The sequence below is a fragment of the Diplotaxodon limnothrissa genome, linkage group LG10 (assembly GCF_057381915.1).
Source record: "Diplotaxodon limnothrissa isolate DT_005_m linkage group LG10, D_limnothrissa_male_GT1.1, whole genome shotgun sequence".
NCBI lineage: Eukaryota > Metazoa > Chordata > Actinopteri > Cichliformes > Cichlidae > Diplotaxodon > Diplotaxodon limnothrissa.
The window spans coordinates 1,434,997-1,460,402 of record NC_140605.1 but is presented as its reverse complement, the minus strand read 5'-3'; the positions used below and the strand labels follow the sequence as shown (position 1 = coordinate 1,460,402).

The following is a 25,406-nucleotide window of genomic DNA, read 5'->3' as shown; positions in this document are numbered from 1 at the left end:
AGGGAGACACATGGCATTATCAGGGCCACTGGCTGCAGACCAGTACAGGAATAAGCACAGATGGATACGCCTGAGCAAACAGAGTATAAATGGTGACGCACAGAAAGCATTAAAAAACAGACGGAGGCAGTCTTGGTTCAGCATACAAGCACCACGAAGGGGGAAAGTGAAGCTAAATATGAAGCGGACCTATCACCAGGAAACAAGTGGTGCAAGAAAAAAAAAAAAAACCCTGCAAAGCGGAAGCTTGATTCATCTTTGCAACAACGCAAACGTGTATGCTCCTTATCTCACGGCAGAGAACTGAGAGCAGCAAGCCGGGGAGTATAGGTGGAAGCAGAAGGTCAATATTTACCAACGTCTGCCTGCCTGAGAGCATTTCAGGGTTGTGGTGAGATCACTCCTCCATGTCCCTGCTGCCAGAGGGAACTCCCTGCAGCTACGCATTAATCACTCAGACGCTCCACGTCGACTCGTGGAGAAAGGAGGGGCGAGCGTTCGTACGACAAGAACAGAGAGTCGGCTCTGAAGCCATTTTGAGGTCGAAAGGAATTCACAGAGACGCCGATTATACAGCAGCTACTGTTGCTTTTTCATTTCCTGCCTATAGGAAGTCATCCTGTTGGGATATTTATAGAGCAGCATTTCATCTTGTTGATCGATAGCATCTCCATCTAACATAAAGAGCCAAGCTCTTCTTGTCCCGACGTGGACCTCCGTGGGTCCAACCTGACTATCCACCAGTATCTGTGGGTTCCCTTAATTTTTGCTCTTATTTGCCTGTTGCATTATTCTTAGGACACCATTAAGCTTTTTTCCCCAAGATATATAAAAGGAACTGGTTAATTAGAGCATAATTTTTGATCAATACAATCAATTCCTCTTTGGGAAACCAATAAGCGGCCAACAATATCTCGTCTAAACAGGGTTTTGATGCTGCCCTGCTCGACTAACGAGGTCATCATTGTGGTGAGATGGGAGATCGTGAGGACAAGAGGTGTTAACTGAGATTAGGGTGTGCATGTGTGCAGAGCTCGAACCAGGAGCCAAGTCAAACAGCAGTGCTGGTATTTACTCTGCGCTTACAGCAAAGTCTGTTAGCAAGCGACACACACACACACACGCTAACAGACAAAGGGAAGGGTGAGGCTGTGCACCATACGAGCACTTGTGAATTGTGAACAGTGGATAAAATCTTTCAGTGTTTATCACGTATACTGAAAGCTAGAGAAAGGTTCAGGGCCTTGTGTTTGTTCAGGTGACGTTCTGGAACCCGTCACTGCTAACCGCTAACAGCCCGCGCTGGTGCTGCTAGGTCATGCCAGCCTGTGCTGCTCCTGCCAGCTGCTATCTCGAATCTGCCAAACGGAGGCAAACATTACGGCACCACAGGGATTTCTCAGCATTCTTTAAGCTCCACGTGCATGAAAAGAAAACCTCAGAGGGGGGAAAGAGAGACAAAAAGATCAGGATTGCACAGACTGGCAGCAACAATCCCAAAGTATTCACCTGGAAAACATTTTTTTTGAGAGGGAAGACCCAGAAGTGCCGGGCACTATGATAGAAGGTGGAATTAATTACTCTACTTTGGCTGAGTTGAAGAAATCTCAGTCAGAAGCAATATCGTCACAGAAGATTTTCATTTCCTTCCGCAGTATTCGACAGCATGCTCGGCGTAAACCTGGGAAGCCTGAAGCACAGGAGGACTGTTTGTCACTTACTCTGCACACAGACATCTGGTTGGTGGTGAGGGTGCCCGTCTTGTCAGAGCAGATAACGGAGGTACAGCCCAGGGTCTCCACAGACGGCAGGCTCCGGACGATGGCGTTCTTCTTGGCCATGCGACGCGTGCCGAGGGCCAGGCAGGTGGTGATGACGGCCGGCAGGCCCTCGGGGATGGCGGCCACTGCCAGGGCCACGGCAATTTTAAAGTAATAGATGGCCCCTCGAACCCAGGAGCCCCCGTGGACCGGGTCTCCGAAGTGGCCGATGTTGATGACCCACACAGCCACGCAGATCAGGGAGATGACCTTTGAGAGCTGCTGGCCAAACTCGTCCAGCTTCTGCTGCAGCGGTGTCTTCTCTTGCTCCGTCGACGCCATCTGATTACGGATCTTCCCGATCTCTGTCGAGACACCCGTAGCAACGACGACACCTATGGCACGACCGGCAGCAATGTTTGTGCCCTGAGAGAAGGACAGAGACATACGCACAGGGAAGTCAGCACAAATCCGCCGTCATCTGGGAGAAAACAGACAAACTCCGTCACCAGCTCACAAACAGCAACATGGCCGATTACTACGAGTTTGGCCACGAGACAAGTGAAAGAATGTGATAGCTGCCATTACTGCTTTTGACTACGTGACCAAATGTAAGGACTAATGTAGCTTTGTCTGTGACGACATGAGTTTTTGATTTGAAAGCTGAAGATAAGCACGAGTCGGGGGTTCTTACAGAAAACAACATGTTCTTTTTGTCCTGGTTGACGGCTCGAGGGTCAGGAACAGGGTCGGTGTGTTTGATGACAGACACAGACTCTCCTACAGAAAACAAATCGAGACGGTTGGAGGTGTAGCAGGTGATTATCAGACCGTGCTTCAAAGCAAACACAGTGAGGAGAAAAACATCAACGGAAATCTTGGTTGCAACCAGTTACTGGGAAGCCATGGAGAGGAGCTTCTGGTGAGATGTAATAAATACCTGTGAGAATGGACTGGTCCACGCGCAGGGTGGTGGACTTTATCGAGGTCACTCTGATGTCAGCAGGCACCTTGTCACCAACTAAAAGAAAAATATTAAGAGATTTAAAATCAAATGTACAAAAGCAAGCAGCTCTGTTGGGCTACATTTAGACTTCCTGTGTTAGCACCTTTACATCACTCCATCAGGAGTTACAGGTAACTGGAGTTAGGGGTGGCTGCAGCTCAGAGCGGGTCACCTGCTAATCAGGCGACGACCGATCCACTGTTAATGTGTGTGACCGGTTTATAGAAAGCAGTTAGGGGTTAAAAACGCGCCTGTATGACAGCGTGTGAAAGAGCACCTGTAGACAGCTCAATGATCATTTCTCTAACTATTTGAAAACCTTGATCTGCTCGTGTTCTCCTGAAAATGATTCACATTCTGCTCCCATCACAAAAGAGCCTTAATCCTCAGACGACTATAATCGATGCAGTATTAGTACTGTACAAATACACACACGTCAGTAAAGGGTGTAGGGGCAGCTGCAGCTCAGGAGGTAGAGCGCGTCATCTGCTAATCAGAAGGTTGGTGGTTGGATCCGGTCTGCAGGACAAATATTAGCATCTTAGTGGAAAGATGGCCAAGATGCTCCCGAGGAGCTGGGAAGTGTTCGAATGTTAGACAGGAAGCACTTATGTAGAAAAAAAGTGCTGAATGAGCACGTTGCATAAAGCACTGAGTGCTCAGAGTGCAGAAGCACCACATGAGAAGCCATTCATTTACCAGTTAAAGAGACAACAGGTAACAAGTTCTGCTCATTTCGGTGTTTTGCAGATGGGCACTCAGTTACGTCCCTATTTAACGTCCGTGCTGAAACAATAAATCCTGAAGCATCGGTGGGTTCAGTCCAGGCTCGGGCTGCAGGTAAACAACAGCTCGATACAACCTTGATGGAGTCGCGTAAAATGATTGATTATTTCCTTCTGTGTCCTCTCTGTTCCTCTAACACAAACCACACCTGAACCCTGCGTTAAAGGCTCAAATTAATTCCATCGCCAACGGTCTCGAGTCTGCTTATTAAGCCTGCATATTAAACTCATAATTCATAGCCAAAACAAAATGGTTATTACTTCCTCTGTGTCAGGGCCTGACAATGAACATTTAACGGAAATATTTTCATAATAACAGGGCAGACTTGTGATTAATGGATCGTCTGATGCAGTCAGTGACAATGATGTCAGCGCACAGGAGTGGGAAGCTGCTCCAAATACTCTAGACAGATGTAATATTCTTCAGTTGTTTCCTTCCAGCAGGAGAGAAGAAGAGAAGGAGCTGCTCATTACTTTGTGTAATAAGTGACTCATTAATGCCAGCTCAGAGTGCTCAGCTATCACGACTTCTCAACGTAACGGCACCAAAACTCCTGCTTTTCCTCGCCAGGCAGCGGCACTGCTGTTGTACGAGCACGCTTACACGTGAGAGTGGTCTCGCAATTCTGGAGCTTTTTTCCATCATCTCTTCATGACATTTGTTCAGCGCTCTGACACCTGAGGTGATGGCCTTCATCTCGATGGGACGGAGGTACCTTTCTCCACCTCCGACACGGCTCAGAGAGAACGCGAGTGGGAGAGCGTGTGTGTGGTTGTGTTTGTGTGGGAGATGGCTGGGGGCTACAGGTGGCCGAGGGCAGGAAAAGAGAGACTTTTCAAACGCCCACCCACAGACTCCTGCTCCCCTCACTGCCACAGCCTCCCACAGACACTTTCCATGTGCTAGAAATGTAAATCCTAATACGGCTTTTATACATTATAAAAATCTGATATTTGTCTGGCTTTTATCGTTAGCCGTCTTAATAAATCTGAATCCAACACATGCAGCTCTGAGGCGGTGTTCTTGCATAACATCCTGGTGACATGCAGGATAACCGTGACTTGTTACTGGGAATGGCTGGTTGCAGGTTTCCTTTTCTTCGGGTTGTCTGTAAATCCTGGAGTTCCTGACAACCTGACCGCGGCAGTTAAGTCAAAGAAAGAGGAAAGTTCCAGTGGAGGCGCAAATCACAAATGTGCTGTAACCGTAGCTGGCACTGGCAGCAGGGAGCAAGAGGGCAGGCGGGCACCGGCAGTGGAAACCTGAGTAAATACATTTATGCTCTTTTCTCTCCTCAAAGGCACTTGTGGTCTACAGCGTCTTTTTCCAATACCTTCATACAGTTTACTTCAGCCCCTCGCATTAAGCTAGCATGGAATAACCGCTGGCTGATACAAAGTCCAGGAAAGCCTGAGAAAACTCACTGGAGAACGGGATGAAATATCCCGACATGCTTCCTTTGGAGCGATCCCCAACAAGCATCCTTTCTAAAGAGAGCGTGCTGCCCTGCCTACCTCAGCTGCCTAGCAACAACATTATGTCAAAAAAAAAACAAAGCACTGAATGTATGAATGTGTATGTTTAACAAACCACTAGTTACACCCAGTTAACCAGTGCTCTGGAAATGTATTTGATACTTGAGACAAGTTACTGTAACCCGTGAACATTTTAAACCTTATATGGTTCTTAAACATATATTTGAATTTTCCCTATAAACTTCTATGTGTTTAGATCAGACACTTTATGTACGCGTCCGTCTGCTTATCCAATCAGCTGACGTGCTTTGGGGCACATCTGTAATGAAACACTCACAGGCGCCGCCCTCACTGTAGGCGCCTTCACTCACCAGAACATCAGAGTTCGTCAGAGCACATTTGATTTTATTTGACCCACCGACAATTAAAGAAAAACGTTTTTGTCCACCGTGTTTGTTTGCAGTTACTAAACAGTCAGCCTAAAAATAGTACAGATAACACGGAAGATTAAAACAAACAACAACAACAAAGCAAGCTCCTCTGAGTCGCAGCATGCCCCCCCCTCCTTTATGGGAGCTGCTGACACTCAGCAATAATATCAGAGGCTTTATTCAAACAGCAGATGGGAGTCACATCTCTCCCTGCTTCACGCTGTCATCAACAGGTGTCGTTAAAACCTCAAGCTCTTGTGAACTTGGCACCGTGGAGATGAGTGGAACTGAGCGGGGGGGTTGTCATGGCGACACTGTTGGTGTTGACAGTGACGGTGATGGTAGTGGCGGTAGGCGGGAGCTAAGCGGAGTCATTGCGGTCCTTGCTACCTGTGTGGGCTTGCCTGCGTCTGGCTGCGAGGACGCTGGCTGCAACAAGCCCAAATTCCAAGCAACTGCTATGAGTTACAAAAACAGCACGCTAAATAAGTGCAACCGGTAAATAAGACATGGAAAAGAAAGAGAACATTTGTTTAAAGAGAATGTGAACTGTAGTGTGGCTGTGGGTGACAGTTAAGCAAACGGATGATTGATTTCGCCTCAGTTTTACAACCTCGCGTTGAAATCCGAGGCTTCGCTGCCACCAGCACAGCACGTATAATCTCTCTGCGCTTCTGAATGAAGGCTGCCAGCTCCCTCCTTTCCCACACATTGCTCCGAGCCGCCTGAGATAAATCGCCAGTCACGCAAAGCTCAGGATTACCACCACCACCCCCCTCCGACCCAAAACGGCCACGTCGGTGGCAAAGCGGTCTCCTCCATCCTGCGTTTGCAGTTCAGCTCTGGCATTCACAGATGTTTGGGAGCCAGAGCGACAATGCGGCTATTTTTAATCAGAGGCTGCCCACACATGGGCGAGTTTACAGCAGGGGAATATTGTGTGTAAGTGAGGAGCTGACAAACATCAGGCAGCCTCCAGGTGGTGAGACTGAGAGCATGGAAAGCAAAGGGGAAGCGGAAAGTTGTGGAAAATTCAACTGGGCCTTAAATATAAGGAGTGACCACAGCCACTTGCAAAGAACCAAACACATGCACACACAAACAGACACTGGACAGCAGCCCTGGCACCTCCACATCCAGAGAAAAGACTCTTATGTAATCTGCATTGAGTGTTTCCACACTCACAAAGGTTGTGCGAGTGTGCGTCTGTGTGTGCGAATGTGTTAAGGAGAGCATAAAAGCAGCTAGGTGAGACAAGCCAAGCATAAATTAGCCCGAGTGAGTGACAGTAAGAGTTCGGCCCGGTGCAGCCGCAGCTAACCTGCCACCTCCACTATATCTCCTGGGACGATGTCTCTGGCTTTGATCCTCTGGACCGCCTTGCGGTTCATGCGATACACCTTTCCCATCTCAGGTTCGTACTCCTTCAGAGCCTCAATGGCATTCTCGGCATTCCGTTCCTGTGAGATACGGAAAAGAAAAGAAAAAAGTTAATTGCAAGAACAATTTGATGTCCTTTTGATTTGACGTGATGTTCAGTGAGCAAACTCTGCTCATTGCAAAGATGATATCTCCTAATGTGTTGGTGTTTTGCATGGGCTCTGTGGTTTGTTTATGTTGATGAACAGCCTGATCCCTCTGCAGTGTGCTATATGGATGCTAACACGTGTCACTATGGTGTCAGTTTGATTAGTACTATATATATATATATATATATATATATATATACACACACATACATACATACATACATACACACACATACGTGTGTGAATTCTGCAACAGCTGCATGTTTATCAACTACTACTAGCCTTTGTTAGCCTGTGTGTGTGAAGACCAAATCGAATGAACACTCTGAAAAGAGACACAGGACGAAGAACACATCTCACCTGCCAGACCCCAATAACAGCATTGGCGATGAGGATAAGAAGAATAACAATCGGCTCTACGAAGGCGGTGGTTGTCTCCTCTCCTTCTTCAAACAGAGCTAACACCTATACGAACATACAGTACAAATTAGCTTAGCCAACATAATAAACTAGCACTCTTTAAAACCTATGTTAGCTCGCGTACATTTTCAGAAGAAGCTCGGTGCGACAAAATCATAAAATCAGGACAAATAAAACGAAGCAGTATTTGAACAAAGCAGCTGTCACTGTTTGAGTGGGCCTGTGCTATCCTGTCTTTAAGTCTGACGTCATTAGCCGTTTCCGGGTCCAAAATCTGCTGCAGGTCCATAAGTCAAGCGATCACTGCGGCATCACTGAGAGTTAAAAACTGTCTAAATTCTTTCATCTTTAATAAAATCATCAGTGTTGCTGCTTTACCAGGTGTAACAATTAAGTTTAACATCCAGGCATCCATGAAAACAGAATTTATTACATTTAAGTTAGAAGTTAGCAGGAAGTTAGCTCGCTAGCTTCCATCTAAACATAATATAGCATGTTTTGACAGAGAGACTTCTGAAACAAATTCAAACGTACAGCTCTGCTATCACTTCCAACATAAATGAAGACAGAAAACTAAACAGCAGTGACGTTTGTAGGGTTACTGAAGTTGGGCTAGCTGGTTTAAAATGATGTGCTGCGCGATCGCTAGCAACACAGCTATGTTAGCATAAACACAGTGAAGCTGGAGGATGAATGCTAACTTTTTTTCCACTGGATAAAAGTTAACGTGAAGGTTCCTGATGGTTAGAGACAAATGCAATCGCATGGCAGGATGCTGTAAACGCACCAAACTTCAGTCAGGAGAACAACTGAGATAATCCATCCACAATACGAGGTTAGTCATTAATATACTGCTGCATGGGCTGCAGTTACATCGTAAGGATTTAAAAACTGAGCTTTAAAATGAACAGCAGTAATAAAAACCGAGAGAGGCCGACAGTGATCACTGACTGTTTTTAGAGGCTTGTTGAGATTAAATAGAACAAGATACAAAGCATTAAAACATGTTAAACACACAACAGACTTAATAAATGCAGAGTAGTTTGGGCCCGGAAGCAGGATTCATCACGTCATCACTTAAAGGTTAGCTTGTGTAGCCTTTAGCATCTTTTGGTTTCAGGTTCCTTAGACAGTCCTACAAGATAAACTCACGCTCACTGCAAGTTTACATTCACACGAGATTCCTAACTTGGAAATTCAATCTCATGTCTTTGAAATAGACCAAACCACCACTCAAAATATTTATCCGCTACTTTGAGTTTCACATTTAGCTATTTACCTTAAAAGTTTAGCTAGTTAATCATCTTCTACTGGTTTATTACTTTAACCAGCTATCAACTAGCTCACTTTATCCAGTTATTTGAACTACAAATTGTTTCAATCCTTCAATTATTTTGTGCCATGGCAATCCTTTTTATTAACAGTTTGAACATTCATTTTGGCTAATACGTACACAGCTACAGAGCCAGTCTGACGTGTAAATGATGAGTTTTGACCCCTCAGCCAATAAAGGACCTCGCCGGGCAGGCAGGTCTGCGACGTGGACACTTAAGTTTGTGGTAACTCAGCCACTGGTATTTTTATGTCATTTCATATGGACTTAGCATCCGTTAGTTTCCAGAGTGGATTTTCTTGTTTCAGTTTAGCTTTAGTTTGGTTTTTAATAATTTCAGTGTTTGAGTCTTTTTCATTACTATGATGTATGAAGGGCAGATGCCAGAGGCAGTATTTAGGAAAATCATTGAAGGCATGACTACGATACTTTTTTGAAAGCAGTTGAAAATCTTGTAGACTCGATAAACACGCCCATCAAAGCCACATCAAACTCACTTCCATAAAACCTTTTATGAAAGTTAATGATACTAAAAGTAAGGATATTTCCTCTGTATTTTTATTTTATGTGACTGCAGTAATATTCTGACCTCCAGTGTATCTGAAGTCAGGAAAGGAGAGGGCTGCTCACCGCCTGTACTATTAACAACCGAGGCACTGAAAGCAGAGAGGCTGGGAAATGGCCCGAGGGTTCAAGCCTGTTTCTCTGCAGTTAGAAGCTGCAAATGACTGCAACAGCGAGGTACAGCACAGTGCAATGAAATCACGGGAAAAGCTAATATTTCTCACACCCGGCAGAAAAAGCTGTCTTCTTTACTTTTTTAAACAATATCTGTGTGGATTCATGATTGTAATTACTCTCGTGTGCATTTCTCAGAAGACTGTGCTCTTCACTTCACTCTGCAGGTTTTGCAAGTCCAAGATTACATCAAATGAAGGGTAAGTTGTGCACACCGAGTAATGGCAAAAACATGTAGCTGCCTTGCCCAGAGCATAATTATGATGTATGACAAGCAAGGGTGATAAAAACTCAATAAATTATGAGATCACTGAGTAATTTCAATGATTAGGATTACAAAGAACAAACTGGATGAAGTCAAAGCTGTGTTTTTTTAACCTAGTGTTGTATTCACAGCATATCTGCGACTGAACTGTGTTTATGAAAACATAGTTTGCTCATTTACCTGTGTGACATTTTACAAATGCCTACCAACATCACACGACGTCCAGTCCACAGCTCCCTGATGAATGCAGACTTAGAACATGGTTTATATCTTTGTCTCAAACTGTGAAATTTTCATTATTATTATTCAAACAGCTGAAACTATAAAATGATAAAGACTCTTAAACAGGCTGCCCTTCACATCAGTGGTCACGGGAAACAATTATCCACTAATAAACACATATTTAACTTTGTAGAAACTTTGAAAAAACTAAACTTATCATTTAGTACCACTCAGTATCTATTAGTCTTTAAAGACACGTCTGTGTGCGTCAGGCAGCTTAAGCATGAAAAACATCCCTGCACTCTGATATTTGTGATCGTTTTTTACCAGATATAGTTTATTGTGGCAAAAGCACAGTCACCCAACAGCTGAGCTGTAGGTTTTTGCCTAAAGCTGTCTTTACACATGCACTGTATGTCCAGTTTGTTTCTAGACTACATCGTGCCTTTATGGTTCATTATAAAATAATAACACAATAAGATACCCCAGAGGAACAGAGAATAGTTTTCACATTATTTTATCACTGGTGAGAGTAGAAACTAAAATGACTGCAGCAGAGAGCAGCACAGACAGCAGTGGGTAAAGTGGATCTATTTTTCGATTATCTGATGGGACTTATCAAAGACAGAGGACAATTTTCTCTGCAGAGTATTAAGAGCCAGCGTATACGTCACGGCAGCCTGAGCTCGGTCGATAGCTCATCATTCCCCATCGTGTGGGACGGTAAATCTCCCTCCTGTCTGAGCGGAGAGTGGAGGGCACCAATGTCAGTCCTCCGAGTATGGATGGCTCAAAAAACCAGGACGCGTTCAGAGAGCGGACCGAGTACCAACGCCCACCTTCACGGCGAGCAGGAGTTCAAAAGCTGGAGATTTCTTTGGCTTTTTGAACTTATTGAGGGATTCTGGTGGAAATTTCACTGCATGCATTTGGCAGTCTGAGACAAAATTAAGCTCAGTTTCACTGATGGGTTTGGAAACTCATGCTCCATCACCAACATCAGCATACAGCTCGCGTTCCTCAGATCCCACACACACAGCGACATGCCACAGAGTTTCAGAAAAGCCTTATTCATAAATCATATTGATCAGAAAGGAGAACTCATGGAACGTCGTGTAGTGTGGCCTTCTGCGCGTCACCTCCTTTCTTTATATTGTGCTTCCAATGAGCCAGACTTTGTCTGAGGGTCGTTCATAGTTTCCTTTGTCTGCCTTTCCGCTCATTTTCAGTCCAGTCAGGAATAAAGTAATTTCCTCGGCATGCTGTGCAGTGTGCCGGGTGAGTGCAAGACAAAAGAAGAGGTGGCAGGGAGGGCTGTGCCGTACCGTCCACGACAGAAAAATGTCATATCACTATATTATTGCGATATCATCAACAGGATGCGTTTATGTTCCAAGACGAGCCCGGGCGTGTCTGAGAGCCGCGGGAGCCGTGTGGAACCTGGTGATGCGTGACCCACACATCGCTCTCCACATGACAGGAAGAGCAAACGGTGGATGGAAAGCACTGAAGTGGTTGCATAGTGGAAAAGCAGGGCTTCGGGCAGCTGGTTAAAAAGCTCAGCCCAGACGGAGAAAACATTTTCAGCTTTGTTGTGTGACAGTACTGCGCAGCTCCTGAGGAGTCACAGGTTTCAGTTACTTTAACAGATATCTGCTGCTTTTACTTTAAATGTGCCCCCAGCTGCCTTTGTGCTGACGGGCACTGTGACATAATGCTGAGTCACTACTATTACACTACCGTGGTGCTGCTGCCACCTCATTTCAATACACACACACTGCAAAACAGGAAGCGTGTCATCACTGACACAATGAAGCTCACTGGAAAAGAAAGATGGAAATGACCTTCGCTCACTTCCACTTACAAATGCTGATGTGTGCAAGCATCAAACAATACTTTCTTAACTTCCACAGAAACATCGTTATCGCACATTTGATGTATCCTAATATCAGGCTACATCTCTCTGCCTAACATCCATCAGATGAACAGTATGTGAAAGTCACGTCCTTGAGAAATGGATAAACAGGAAAAATGCATCTTCAGTTGATCCACCTACTGTTCACTGAAGCCTCATCGGGAACGGCATCAGTGGAAGGGTGGATGTCACGAAGCATTTTATAAGGAAGGGGAAAAGGCTGAGGTATGCCACGTCACACAGGAACTGAGCTGAGAATCAGTGGCAACGTCTGATGGAGCCACGGATCCAAGTTTACATTTTTTGGGCTGAAATCATCGTCAATGTCAATCGTCCGACAGGGAGTCGATAAGATAACTCTTTATTGTCATTGCACAGTCATACATAGTACAGTAGTACAATGAAATTGGAATATCTACATGGTGGAGGCTGCGTCAGGGTTTGGGGCAGCAGTGGTGTTGGATCCAGATGCAGTTTTCATCTTGACAGAGAAAAGAAGAAAAAGCAGCCGAGATCCAAAGAAGAGCCTTCAAGAGACCCAGAGAAAAGTACAAGAACACTTCAAGAGTTCAGGCTGTTCAAGAATAAAGACGCACACACCAAATATTGACTTTCCAGCTGTTCCATGCCTGTTTGCACAGTTCAATAAACTGCTGCACCCATTCTCCAAGCACAGTCTAAAGAAATGAGGCTTTTGCACAGTCTGTAACTGTAAGCTGGTGCATAACTAACTGTTTGTGAATTCAGTTCCTCATTTATTTGCTGTACATTAATAGCATATTTTATAAAATGTCCCAACTTGCCCAGTTTCCCACTGGTGCGTCATGGAAAGGAACCAGGGAATCTAATACTGTCAATTTGAATATATTGAAATTAGCAGACAAATAAGTCCGAGATTAGGGCTCAAGTTCAGTCCACTGAGAATCAGCCACACCCTGGTTGTAGTGGAAACATTCAAAACAGCAACAAAACAGCAAAATAGCTGTGAAATAAGAGTTCTAATAAAGTCAACTCTCTGGGCTGGATGACTTTGGATTTCAAGTTGAATCAGGTCACAAGGAAACTTGAGTTTCTGAGCTGACACCACTCCAGGCAACGGTGACACTGTAAAGTGTTCGGGTAGTGTAGCAGTGGAGCAGGTTCCACTATAAACAATCTGGTAAAAGTAAGGAAAGCCTGATTTGCATGAGGAAATTTAAGCCATGCTTCAAAGTCATGGCACCAAAGCCCACGCCTGCACTCCGCGTTTGTCACTAACAGAAGAAACAGTAAAAGATAGATTGGGTCGGTTTTTGTGCCGTTTTCCTACTTTCAGAAACAGCTAGAGCAATTCCATCCCAAGTCACCAGTGCTGTGCTGTAATAGATGGAAAAAGTTATTATGCAGTGAGGATTGCACCACTCCACCCCTCTCTGACCTTCACCTCCCTCAAACTGCAACCGGGGTCACAGTCTGAGGGAACGGGAGCTTTGATTGAGAGTTTTGTTTCCAGTTTGGCACAAGCAAGGAGACTGCACTGAACGCATATCAGCACTGGGTGGAAAAGCCTGCGACAGACACGTTTCCACACAAACTGGGTAACCAGAATCCTAACAGGGGAATAACAGTGCAGTCTATTAGGTGGCGACTTCCTGGAAAGTTAGGGTCTCAGATCCCCGAGCGGTACATCTGAAAATGGAGACTGACACATTTTAATTAGCAGGGTCATACTTACAAAGGAGACGCAGGCAGCCAGCAGCAGGATCCTCACCAAGAGGTCTTCAAACTGCTCCACCACCAACTCCCACAGGGACTTGCCTGAAATGTTTAAGTACACATTGCACACCTCGATGCATCACACTTGATTTAACGTTGAAGGCTCTCGCTGTAAAGACGTGTGTCCTGGAAAGACGTGTTGACATTAGCTCTCTAATACTGATAAAACAAGACCAATGCTGTATCTACAGTGTTGTGTGTCCATGGGTGGGTAGCTGCTATAGTGGACACTGCCAAGATTACCCCTCAGTCAACAACAAGAAAGAAAGAAAAGATCCCGGCTCAGGATACTTCATTAAGCACAGAGAGGAGGATCACAGCTCAGTGCAAAAATCAATATTTACCTTCTTCAGCTGGGAGCTCTGTGGATGTCACGCGGTGCAGGTCGTAGAAGAGTCGAATCGGCAGGGCCGAGGCGGAGGAGAAAAACAAGAAGAGAGCAGTTAATACGTTTGATTACCTCAGTGTGACTTTAAGATGCACGGACACGCACAAATTGCTCTGTTGAATTGTTCCGCTTGGTTACGATGATTAAACGCTCCGCGCAGTGAGGCAGGACAACGACGCCGTTGTTTTTCCAAGCCGAGGACTACAGGACGCAATCACACGTCTACTGTTGTGATGACCAGCAAGTCCAATTCTAGGATCAGCCACTCATGGAAGTGCAGCTCGGGATGTTTTGCACAGCGAACCACAGACCACCAATCACCTTTGACTGCTCGTGGTGATGTAACGGCTAACCAGACTCAGTCTCGCCACCTCACAGATGTTTCATGACGAGCGTTTCTTCACTAAGACTGAAAAGCCAAGTTATAAAACTTCAGTTGATATTCTTTTGGAAACCCATACCCACCGCCTGTTAATCAGATATTTCTGAAGGCCCGGGCGACCTCTGACTGACCTCATTATCAAGTCACTGCTGATTGCAAACAGGTTATTCAGTAAGCTGACAGTCGTATATGGGAGACACTTTTTTTGCTCAAAACTAAACTAAATTTTTTAACTAACTTTGTTATAAACGTCCAACCTCATGAATCCCTGCAGCTTCCATGCTGTTTCTGAGCGCGGCAGCAAAGCTCCCGATGCTAGTGTAAGTTAGATTAGACAGAGTGATTGCAATTATAACGAATCTATCCAATGAGCCACTTCAGTTCAGAAATAAGATTAGCTTTATAATAAAGGTAATCTGTGTTAGTTTATCAAGGCAACGGGTTGCTCTCAGCACTGGTGCACATTCTGTTTACTGCACCAAACCCTTTTGTTCATCCACGAGCTAATATCCCACAAAAACAATCACCAAGATTTCAGCACGTTGCTCCGTTCTGTAACATTTTCTTGTCATTTTCAGGCTTAATCAACATTTCAAAGGAGAAATTGTTTGTTTTTTGGCATTCCGACATCCCCCCACGTACATGAGTCAGCGGCAAGAGTAGAAAACACATCAGTCATGTTCTAAAAATGCTCCAATTGACAAGCACTGTTGATCAGTGTCACCACAATGAGACAAAAGCATAGTCGCCGTGTTTGTCGGGCCCATATCGGGTCCAGTGCAAAGTTACGACTGAACAGGTCGGACGTAGCAAACGACCTGAGGATGCATCACTGGACGCGTTTGCTTCGGCGGGATTAGTTATGAATTCTTTCCAGGAGAGTGTGCGTGTTTTCTTACCGACTAAGGGAATCAAAAAAATATTATTCTTTAATCCACTCCTTTTAAGTGAAGCTTTTTCTGCATATAAAATAATTAAAAGCTTGAATTACAGCCCTCATTACAGAATGACTGTGGAAAAGCAGCTATACTTAGAAGGCAGTGGGCTGCAGCTCTCAATAATAGCAGCATTCTCCTTTAAGCAGTGGAAACCCCGTGTTTCTCTGCATGCTCTGACCACACTGTGCAACACGTGTGTCTAATGTGTAGAGAGGAACTGGAAAGAGGCCGTGACACGAGGCCTCGGCACTCCTTCCACTCGCTGGCGCAGAGAGAAATAAACTGTGTTTTTAGGTGGAGAAGAGATGCTAAAAGCAACCGGGGAGCATGCCAAATTAGATGAAAAGGCTCCTTTATTTACTTTAATAAAACTACACACAGGCCACCACTTCAATGTCCACTTGATAAGGTTTGATAAGGTCAAACATGCAGCTGATCTGTTAGCATTTCTGTATTAGAAAACAACCATCTTGCGGGGGTTGACCCTCACACTGTGGTCAGCTCTCTCCGCTCCACAAAACACCCTCCTCAGACTGTGTATTAATAGCTGATGAGTCACTGTGAATAGCTTTTCTAACCTGCCATCTGAAGGGTTTTCTGAGTGCACTCTGCCAGCAGCAGCAGAAATGTGGAGAAGTGGGTTCTGCTGTTTTCCATGCTCCACCAGTGTGACATAAGCCTCTTTCCCCATAACTGTGCCTCCCCGGTTGTATAATGTTTTTATGGCAGACAGGCTGGCTGTGACCCGACTGCATGAGACAAAGACGGGCTGACTGAAAGGACGAGACAGACACGAGGGTGGGGGATACAGCGAGGAAAAGAGATGGAGGTGTTGAACGGGGTTCCCCGGCTTCCCTCTGCCAAGGATTCCCTCCCAGTCATCCGGGCTCTGTCAACGCGAGGCTTGCCCAGGCACATTCCTGAATACTGACTTCACCTCTCTCCTCATGTCCCCACAGCACCTCCCCACCTCCTCCTCCCTTCTCCCAGCCCAGACAATGAATAAAAGAGGCTGTTTACGCAGAACAGAAAAACTGAGCAGTGCCTAGAAGAAGGGAGACACTTCCTGGAGACAGTTGCCAACAACAGCAACAGTGAGATGCTCTCTGTGTTCAGAGCATCAGGAAGCAAAGCAGGAAACAGTCCGTCTTTCTTTCTGCACTGCAAACAATCTGCCGATAAAGGATCTCACAGTCCGAGCTGCCCCCCCCCCCCCCCCCTCCCCCTTGCTCTGAGTCCATTAACAAATTACAGGCCAGATCATTAAAACCCCCAGTAAACATCACATCTGAGTGTGTTAAGCAGTGTTAACAAGCCAGAATCCAGGCTGACTTGTGAAAACTACAAACACAACAAAGTTTTCAGCAGTTACCATGGCGACTTGACTCATGAAGACTCCTTGAAAACAAGTGCGTTACAAGGTAATGTGCAAGTGTCTGTCAAAATTGACCAAGAATAACTATTATGCAATCAGTGGGACCTTGATGTAGCATGCAGGCACCAAGCCCCCACACATTCTCATGTAGATAAGCTCACTGCTGGCCTGCTACTAAAACACCATTAGCATGCAGACAAGCAGACACACCTCCGAGCACACAGCTTACCCATCGATTGAGGAGGAGCACGGGGGTGAAGGAGAAAGGAGTATGGAGGCAGTGTGGTGAGGCGTGTACTAGCTGAAGGATTCGGCTCCATCCACTAACCCTGAATGCAAAACAGGTCTATAAATAGCATGATGGTAACCCCTAATGATAGCTTCCTACATCCACTAAATGTGTTGTCCCACTGGAAAAGGTCTGAATGCATTAACCGTATCAAATGTGAATGATAAATGTACTTCATTCTCCACCCTAACATCATTATCTCCGCTGCACAGAAAACACTGCAAGTGACTGCAGAACAGACATCCGCAGTCTGATAATGTCAAAGTTTCTCTCCTTTACATAAATATCGACAGAGGGCTTCCCTATTCTGAGGAGCTCATATCGAACTACGTTACGTGGGCGAGTATCAGCGACCATCTTTAGGAATCCCTGACCTCTGCCAGGCAACCCTAAAGATCTGCTACCACAGGAACAAGAGCAGTGATGCTAAAGTTACTACAAGAACATCAAGTCCTCACATACGGCCGATGTTCAGTCATTTAAGCCCCAGAAATCGTTCATAGTGGATTAAAGCTGCTCCGCTCAAACAAAAGAAGATTAAGTCAACACAGCCAAGCTAACTGTGGTGCTTTGAGCTAAACGCCAATGAGAACACGAGGATTCTAGTGTAGCATGCTAATGCTATTTAGCAGCACGCAACAAAGCTGAGGGGAGCAGCTGTTTAGTCACAAACAGTGAAAGTAGTCGTAGAGTGTTGGAGCTGCAGAAATGGTGACCGTGTAGTTAGAGGAAAAGTCTGATGACTTCTGAAGTGACAACAACTCAGTTTGAGAGAAGCATAGAAATGTTCACTGGTGACCCAGCCAAAATGTGGCTTTTCCCCAAAATGCAAATTCCCACACAAAGAAAAAGCTAGAAGAGAGGGATTCCTGCTACTGGAACTGGCAACATCTTGTCAAATTTTGAGCCAACCCAAATTGGCTCAATGTCACATATATTTGATTCAGTTATTTGAAACAGTATTGGACCAATTTCTGAAGTAGTGAATCCTTTAGCCTGCAGGCATTCAAACATCAGTGGAAGCACAGCTCAGTTTCTGTAAAGTTTTTATTGCCGGCAAAAATTCTGCTGTTCTTTGAAATATTTCAGGAAAAATCCTGAAATATAAAGTTAGAATAAGTCAAGATTTCTTGAGCAACAAAGGACCAAGTTTTCCCTAACAGCAGAATAAGAACAGCATTAACGTTTTCCCAGTTCACATTATACAAACTTTGTCAAAATAAGTTGGAACAATGGTTTCATTTTGGTGGAAGGAAAATTATATTAACATGCACAGTGGGGACAAAAAGGACGTAGGATGTTCTGCTCAATACAATTTGGCATTAGCTGCGATGATATCGATTAACCGATAGAGTCGTGATTCTTCCCCTGCTGAGCCCACAGAGGAGAAATACCATCAGCTGTCAAAGCTGAAAGGAGATTGGCTCTTTTGTGCAGCTTCTCTCTGAAAGTCTGCGTCATTAGAGAGACTGAATTTAGTTTCAAAGTGGAGATTTTCCTCTTTTCGAGCCAGTTACGACATGAGATTGAGGGTAACGGCCGCTGCAGCTGTCCATTGGCTGCACTGTATCTGACGTCATCAAAGCTGTGGTCAGGGAAAAAGAGAGCAAGTTTTTTCCCTTTGGTTGTTGCACAAGATAGAGCATGCTGAAATCAAACTGTAGCATCATTCTCACGTTCTAAATGCACGCATGCAAGTGTCCTGCTTATTTTACTGCATCGATCATTTGCACGCCATGCTCGACTGAGCCACGAAAGAGTGAAAGTGCTGATGAAGACCAGAGATACGACATCTATATTTAGGCCTTAATGTAAAGAACACTGCTCTCTAACTGTTCACACCCCACGCACACTGCACACTGCTCTTTCTACATCAGATGCAAGTTTAAATAAGCATCCAATAAAGTGCTTTTCCCCACATATTGCCACTAAGTATCTTCAGCTCTGCTGTCAAATTATAGAGGAAAAGGAAGAGGGCCTGTCAACAGAGCAGGACATGCTTGAGGTGATTAGCAAAGAGCCCGTATCGCGTCAGGGCTCAGAGTTTCCTCTTTAAGGTCACAGCTGTGCAAAGAACCATTTTTCGAACATCTCAACAGGCATCTGGCCACCAAACGAAGACGCTGTGGAAAATAGCCAGAAATCCCCAAACGGACAGACTGAAATATCTGTATTTATAGAGTTTCTTCTAGGTTTGGAAACCAGAGCGCCACTTCTGTCCAATCACGTGCCTGATAGATTACAACTTCACTGATGTGAACCCTGAAGCAATGGAGGCCACTGAAACTAGGGCTGCTCAATTAATCGAATTTTAATCACGATTACGATCTGGGCTTTCAACGATCATTAAAAATGACTGAGCCGATTATTAGCCCCTCCCTCGTTTATCCGCGACACCTTAAAGGCCGGTCCGTGAAAATATTGTCGGGCATAAACCGGTCCGTGGCGCAAAAAAGGTTGGAGACCGCTGATTAAGAGGGCCCGAGGGAAGCTCGGAAAGCTAAGCAGAAGTTATTTGGAGAGTGACTGCCGTTGGTTGAAAAGAGAGTTTAAAAAAAACAAACTTCAGTGGTGTTGCACACTATGTTATATTATTTTTTTAAAGTCATTGTTAACCCTTTAAAGCCGGTCAGAGCTGCATGCTCCGTGTTGTGTAACTATTTTTAAATCCCTGTAGAACCTGAACCGTGTAAGCTAGCGCAATAATTTGTTTTGCATATGAAACCGGAGGAGTTGTACTTACATCTTATGCCATCAGCTTGTCCTCGGTCACGGTTTCCTTCCACATATAGCTTTGCAAAAATTGCATAAAAAGCGCTTGCAGGAACAAAAGCATAATATTCCAGAAACACGCTTTGCCGTTCCTATCAGCTGTTCGTAACACTTCCCACAGTGAAATGATGCACCTGCTGTTTTCTTTGCAAATTTGCATCATAGGATTGTTTTTTGTTTTTCCTGCAGTATATAAAAATTGCTGTATCTCCAAAATAAAACTATGAAGACACTCAAAATAAATTTCCTGTTGTTGTAAACTATTTTTTGCAACTTTATTGTATTTAAAGTTTTGAGGGATAAACCTCTTAAATTTCTCCAAGTAGAAATATATGTAAAAACAAAAACGATTTTCAATTTTTTTTGTAGTTTATTGCACTTTTTTGCAATTTATGTAATTGCTATGGACTTAATGCATACATATTATTAAAATATGGGCTATAACAGTTGTATTGATGTATAGCAACTTGAAATGCTCCCACAAATGGCTCTACAGCATGTAAAAAAAATAATATAAGCTCTGGTGGACTTGGTTCTATAGTAGGTCTTAAAGGGTTAAATAAATATCGTCAAATAATCGTGATCTCAATTTCAGTGAAAATAATCGTGATTATCATTTTTGCCATAATCGAGCAGCCCTAACTGAAACTAGTTGAGCGACTTCTATAGGCTGTGTGAATACTTGTGCCCTAGCATTTGAATATATGCTTAACATTGTAAAAGCCCCTTCTCAGCCATGTCTGTGATCCTGCCATCACACCCACCTGCTAACAGCTCATAATCACAGGGACACGATTGTTCTCGACGTCTGAAACGAACCCCAAACAACTGCTATAAATGCACTATTCTCTTCGAACAGTGTGTGGTTATTTTGCCAAAATGATCAGTAGTTTTAACCATCGTATTCAGAAAGGGCCAAAAACAGCTCCTAAAGCAGGTCTGCCTGTGAAGCCAACACTCTGTACTTCCCTTTCCTTCGTACAGCTCCGTTGTTTGGATTGTGGGCCACACTCTGGAGGGTCATGTGCAAGCTGAGCATGGTTATGGTGACATTTTCTTTTTTATTATATACAATATGTAGACAGATAAGTGATTGAGACGCTGGCTCGATGGATGGGTGCATAAAGTGTTGCTAGTAAAGGGCAGAATCGGTGACTGTAGAAACTACTGCAGTCATTGGGTGGAATTAACACAAAAAGCAAGGACGCTCGTTGCATGTGCGTGCAATCACAACTTGTAGGCACACTCAGCTTCATCACGTTTTACTTACAATACGAATGATTTTCTACATGAACGTTCTGCGGTACTAAACTTGAAACTAACGATTAGAATCACAAACTCATCAGGAAAGTGTTTACTCAGATCACAAGCTTCAGCATCCAAACCAGAGGAGGCGCCCCCTGCTGGCCATTGGCTTCACCTTTCAGACTGGGAACTGCTGCCATCTTTTAGATTCAGTCTGTTATTTAACCATTGATCCAACTGTTAGGTTCTAGTGTTCCAGCCACTAATGATCATTAATTGACATGCAGCTGATTATCCATAACCCACGCTGCTCTTGGACGTCTCTGAATGCTATTTAATGACTTTCATGTGCTCTTTACCTCTTTGTGGTATATTTGAAGGCAGTGTAGGCTACAGCACACGCTCTGCATACTGCCCACACTTTGGAACACAAACTCCGTGCATCTCCTCTGTGGATCGGACCGTGCTGTAGCAGAGCATCCAGGCAACGTGTTAGAGCCTCATGACTCAATATCATGTTAACATAAGGGCTTGATGATGAGTGACACATGCAGGGGTGGGAGGGAAGAAGCCGAGACAAGTGACAAGCTAGAACAGGATCACAGTCCCTTAGAAGGCAGCTGGGCAGGCACGCACAGAGCCACTACAACAGGGAAGTGACTCAACACCCCGAAGACTTCAAATTACTTTTCTACAACTTCTCTCAGCCCACACAACACCAACACTGTTACCGCAGTTTAAGTCTCAACTGGACACTTTTCAGTGATCGAGACGCGCTCTGCAAAGCGCCATGGTGAGTGTGCCGGCAGAGAGGAGGAGCAGGAAGCAGCGTGTCTCTCACATTTCAAATGGAGGAGAGATTAAGTCAGGCAGCTTTTATATTGATCTGCAGAACAGGAAGAGAAACAGCCCTGTGTGAGAGCGAGATCCTACCAGAGGAAGCTGTAGTTATTATGTGTGGCAGAAACCAGACTGAAGAAACAGCTTAGATAAAGACAGAATCACCTTAGAATAACAACAACAGGCAGCTTCCATCAGTGAAAGTAACCAAACGCTTTAATTCAAACAACTTCAAAGAAGAGAAGAAGTTCAGTGGCATTCATGACAGTTTATCAATCGAACACTTTCGGTTTGCTGCCACCGGCAATTTGACTCGAAGCATTTCCATCTGCGAGCCAGAAAACGCATGTCATTTTGGACACGGAGCAATGGTGGCGCAATGACACGTCATACCAAGTTGTTTAACCTGTAAATGTTGCACAACTATACTCCAGGGAGTGTCGAGTGACATCCTAACACATTCAGGTTATTCTGAAGGCTCTGCACTTGTGCAAAGTAACTGAAAAAACAGAACCCATAAAGAAAGGAAATAGAAAAGCCTCACACTGTAAATTAGTCACAGAAGGGGCCTTTGTTCCAAAACAGGAGGATATGAATGAAATCTAATTATTTAACATGCTCCGAGTAAGAATCCTTCTCAATTTAAACATCATTTAATATATTCAATTCCTAAGAAGAAGACTGATGCCATGAACACTCGTTCATTCATTCGAGTGTCAGCTACTTTAAAATGTCGGTTTTTTAAACAAAGAAAGTTTAGAGAGCAAACGTGTCGTTTTTCTGACTCTTCCTAACAATGAGTGCAGCACACAATCACTGAGCACCACAAGTGTGCACCCACACACAGGAGAGACAGACCTGCGACTTCCTCTCTCCTGCTGCATCACAATGATGAAAGTGATAAACTGTCTCACAAATTGAGGTGCTTGCAGCGCTCAACAGTAGTTTAGCTGGATGCCTGTAGTGTGCGTCTCTGTGAATGGAGTTGCAAATAAGCGAGCTGCTGCTAGACCATAAACGGAAGGTGTGACTAAAAGGCCAGCTGCCTCCTTTCTGCAGCACAGACTGCTGTGTAGAAAAGGCTCTCTCCATATGTGGGAGCTAATGTTCCAACAAAGCCTGAGGGCGGCTGCTCCGATGGAGCGCGTTTAAAGTGCTGATAGAAAGCTCACCTGTATTTACGTTTCAGCAACAAGTTACAAAGAAAGATGATATAAATATCAGTAAGGTTTGAACCTGTTGCCATCTACACCACAATCAGGGGAAAAATCTCATACTAGGCCGATATTTAACCTCATGGTGGTTTCCCTTTATTTGTGACCTCCATATTATGCACCGACATAATAGTGCAGGACACAGTCTCATCTCAAACAGCAGAGGCAGTGCAAGAGGATAAAGTCCCACCAGGCCCACGACAGTGTCATCTCGGAGTCAAACAGATCATGTAATCTTCCTAGCGTGTCGTGCCTCCTTACACAGACAGCTGGAGCGACACTTGGACAGCAGCTCGCGTCATTTTCACGTCCTATCTGCCTCCAAACCGAGGCAAACGCTGAGCTCAGACGAATAGTGGAGGATCTCGCATGTTTGGGGTCCCCTGCTAACCAGACAGTGCACACATGTCAGTGGAGGCAAGGTAATCATACCAGCCGCGAGCTGCTTTGAACCAACGTAGCCTGGAACAAAACAGCAAGGCGCATATGAGGCCCTTGCTTCATCTACAAAGTCTGTGGTTTGCGAGCAGAGGGGAAGCAGCAGTTAAGCAGCTGTATATCACTTTGCAGGGACATGCACTAAAATAGTAAACAGACCCGTCAACTCTCCTGCTGTCATTTTTCAACAGCTTTGACTTGGGAAAAAGCACATGATAACCCTTTTGCAGGTAGCCCCCAAAAACTGGGGAAAAAAAGGGGGGGTATTCCCTCCCTCCAGTGTTTCTCTGCAGCGCGCTCACACAAGGCAGGAAGTTCACAGCTCAAAGCGAAAGAGATGTTATCTGTAGCAAGACATTGCTTTTTTCCATGAAGTCATCACGAGCCCCTGGGTAGAGTCGGCTGGCTGCAACAAAAGGGCTACTGTTCGACTGGCACAACAGCTTGGCAGCACATGCAAATGACAGGCCAGGAGCGATAGGTGCGTTGGTGTCAGGCCCAAACTCCACACAAAACCACGCAAACACCAGTATGTGTCGGTGCATGTACGCGATGAGGTAGACCTGAACAGGCTTGCTCATGATCAGCATCAGTCCAGCTGAGAGCCTCAATTGAAAGAGGCTTTGACAGGCAGACCTGGCAACCCGGGCCTGGTCCAGTATGTCACTCTGAAACGTTACATGACTTGACCCAGCTACTCCCTCTGTTATCGTGTAATTTGAACTGCAAAGTAGAGGCCCTGTGTAAGAACCACTGTTGAAAGTGAAAACAGGTTGTTCAAGATTTTCAGTGTGATTATTTACGGCACAGACCATGCCCCAAAGCCCGAACTCTGCAGGACAGCCGAGGATGCCCGTCCTCACACAGCTGCGCATACTGTGTCGGTATTTGGTCAGTGGACCCTTCTTTGGTTTTGGTGAGATACAAGCGCGCTGTCTGTCTGCTCACTAAGCCACTTGACATGACTTCAAACCAGACCAGACACGAGGCGACCTCGGGGAGGGGGACTACGACCTCGGGGAGGGGGACTAACTCAAACACAGATGTAGCTGGATTGGTCAGGCTTGCATTACACCTTTCCTTCCCAGACGGGGCTTCTATGTGCTCGCTGCGAGGTGTTTCAACACGGGCATGAGCATCAATGAATGTGCCTCTGACATTTCCACTGACTGTGCGCCTGAGGGAACGGGGCTGTTTTTTACGCGCACGATCTGCCTCAGCTTGAAATATAACGGCTGCTGAGGGATTTCCTGGGAAATGAATCGATATACATCATGACACGCAGCAGCCACGAGCCGCAAATTTAAGAGGGAAATGATTTACAGAGCTACTCACCGTTCGGTCCATATTTCTCCAGGTTGGCTTTGACCTGTTCGAGAGTCAGCCCAGTGTTTTCGTTCACACCGAAGTTGTCTAAAACTTCAGTCGCCGATTTAGTGTGCGCATTTTCCATGTTGGTGTGCCGGGCTTAGATGATCAGACAGAAATGTAGTTCAGTCACATCTATTGTGGGAATCGGAGGGTGCGCGTGCCTGGCGGGTGTACGAGCAGTAATTTCCACCGAAGGACGCGGGAGCGGTCGGTCACCTGTCCCCCCCCCCAAGTGAAGAAAACCTCCGGATCCGCGGTTCAGACGCTGCTCTTTCTGTGTTGCTCGACTGCCGCTGCTACTTCATCCCCATCTGAAGGTGTGCTGTGTCTGTGCCGACGCGGACCGCCTCTCGGTTGTTGTGGGCACTCCCTCCTGCCCTCATTGGCTGCGTGTACCTGAGCGCAGACCCCCCCGCCCGCAGCCACCTCAGACATATCCCCTTGAAATAGGACCCGTGCTCCGTGTGGTGTAATGCGGGTTAATAACTTGTACATACTCTGTCATGGTTGCTGCTCCTT

The 25,406-nt window shown here is 45.2% G+C and overlaps 1 protein-coding gene across 1 annotated transcript in view; it reads right to left on the bottom strand.

Moving 5' to 3' along the window:
* The window catches only part of atp2a3 (ATPase sarcoplasmic/endoplasmic reticulum Ca2+ transporting 3), a 40,993-nt gene extending 15,808 nt beyond the window's left edge, over positions 1-25,185 (bottom strand). Inside the window, exons 1-8 of the mRNA XM_085363283.1 lie at positions 24,852-25,185; positions 13,980-13,997; positions 13,595-13,677; positions 7,348-7,452; positions 6,780-6,918; positions 2,701-2,781; positions 2,455-2,540; positions 1,722-2,186 (exon numbers count right to left, since the gene is read on the bottom strand). Coding sequence (XP_085219409.1) covers positions 1,722-2,186; positions 2,455-2,540; positions 2,701-2,781; positions 6,780-6,918; positions 7,348-7,452; positions 13,595-13,677; positions 13,980-13,997; positions 24,852-24,969 — 1,095 coding nt within the window. The 5' untranslated portion in view covers positions 24,970-25,185. The remainder of the gene's footprint in view (positions 1-1,721; positions 2,187-2,454; positions 2,541-2,700; positions 2,782-6,779; positions 6,919-7,347; positions 7,453-13,594; positions 13,678-13,979; positions 13,998-24,851) is intronic.
* Between the last annotated feature and the right edge of the window lie 221 nt (positions 25,186-25,406).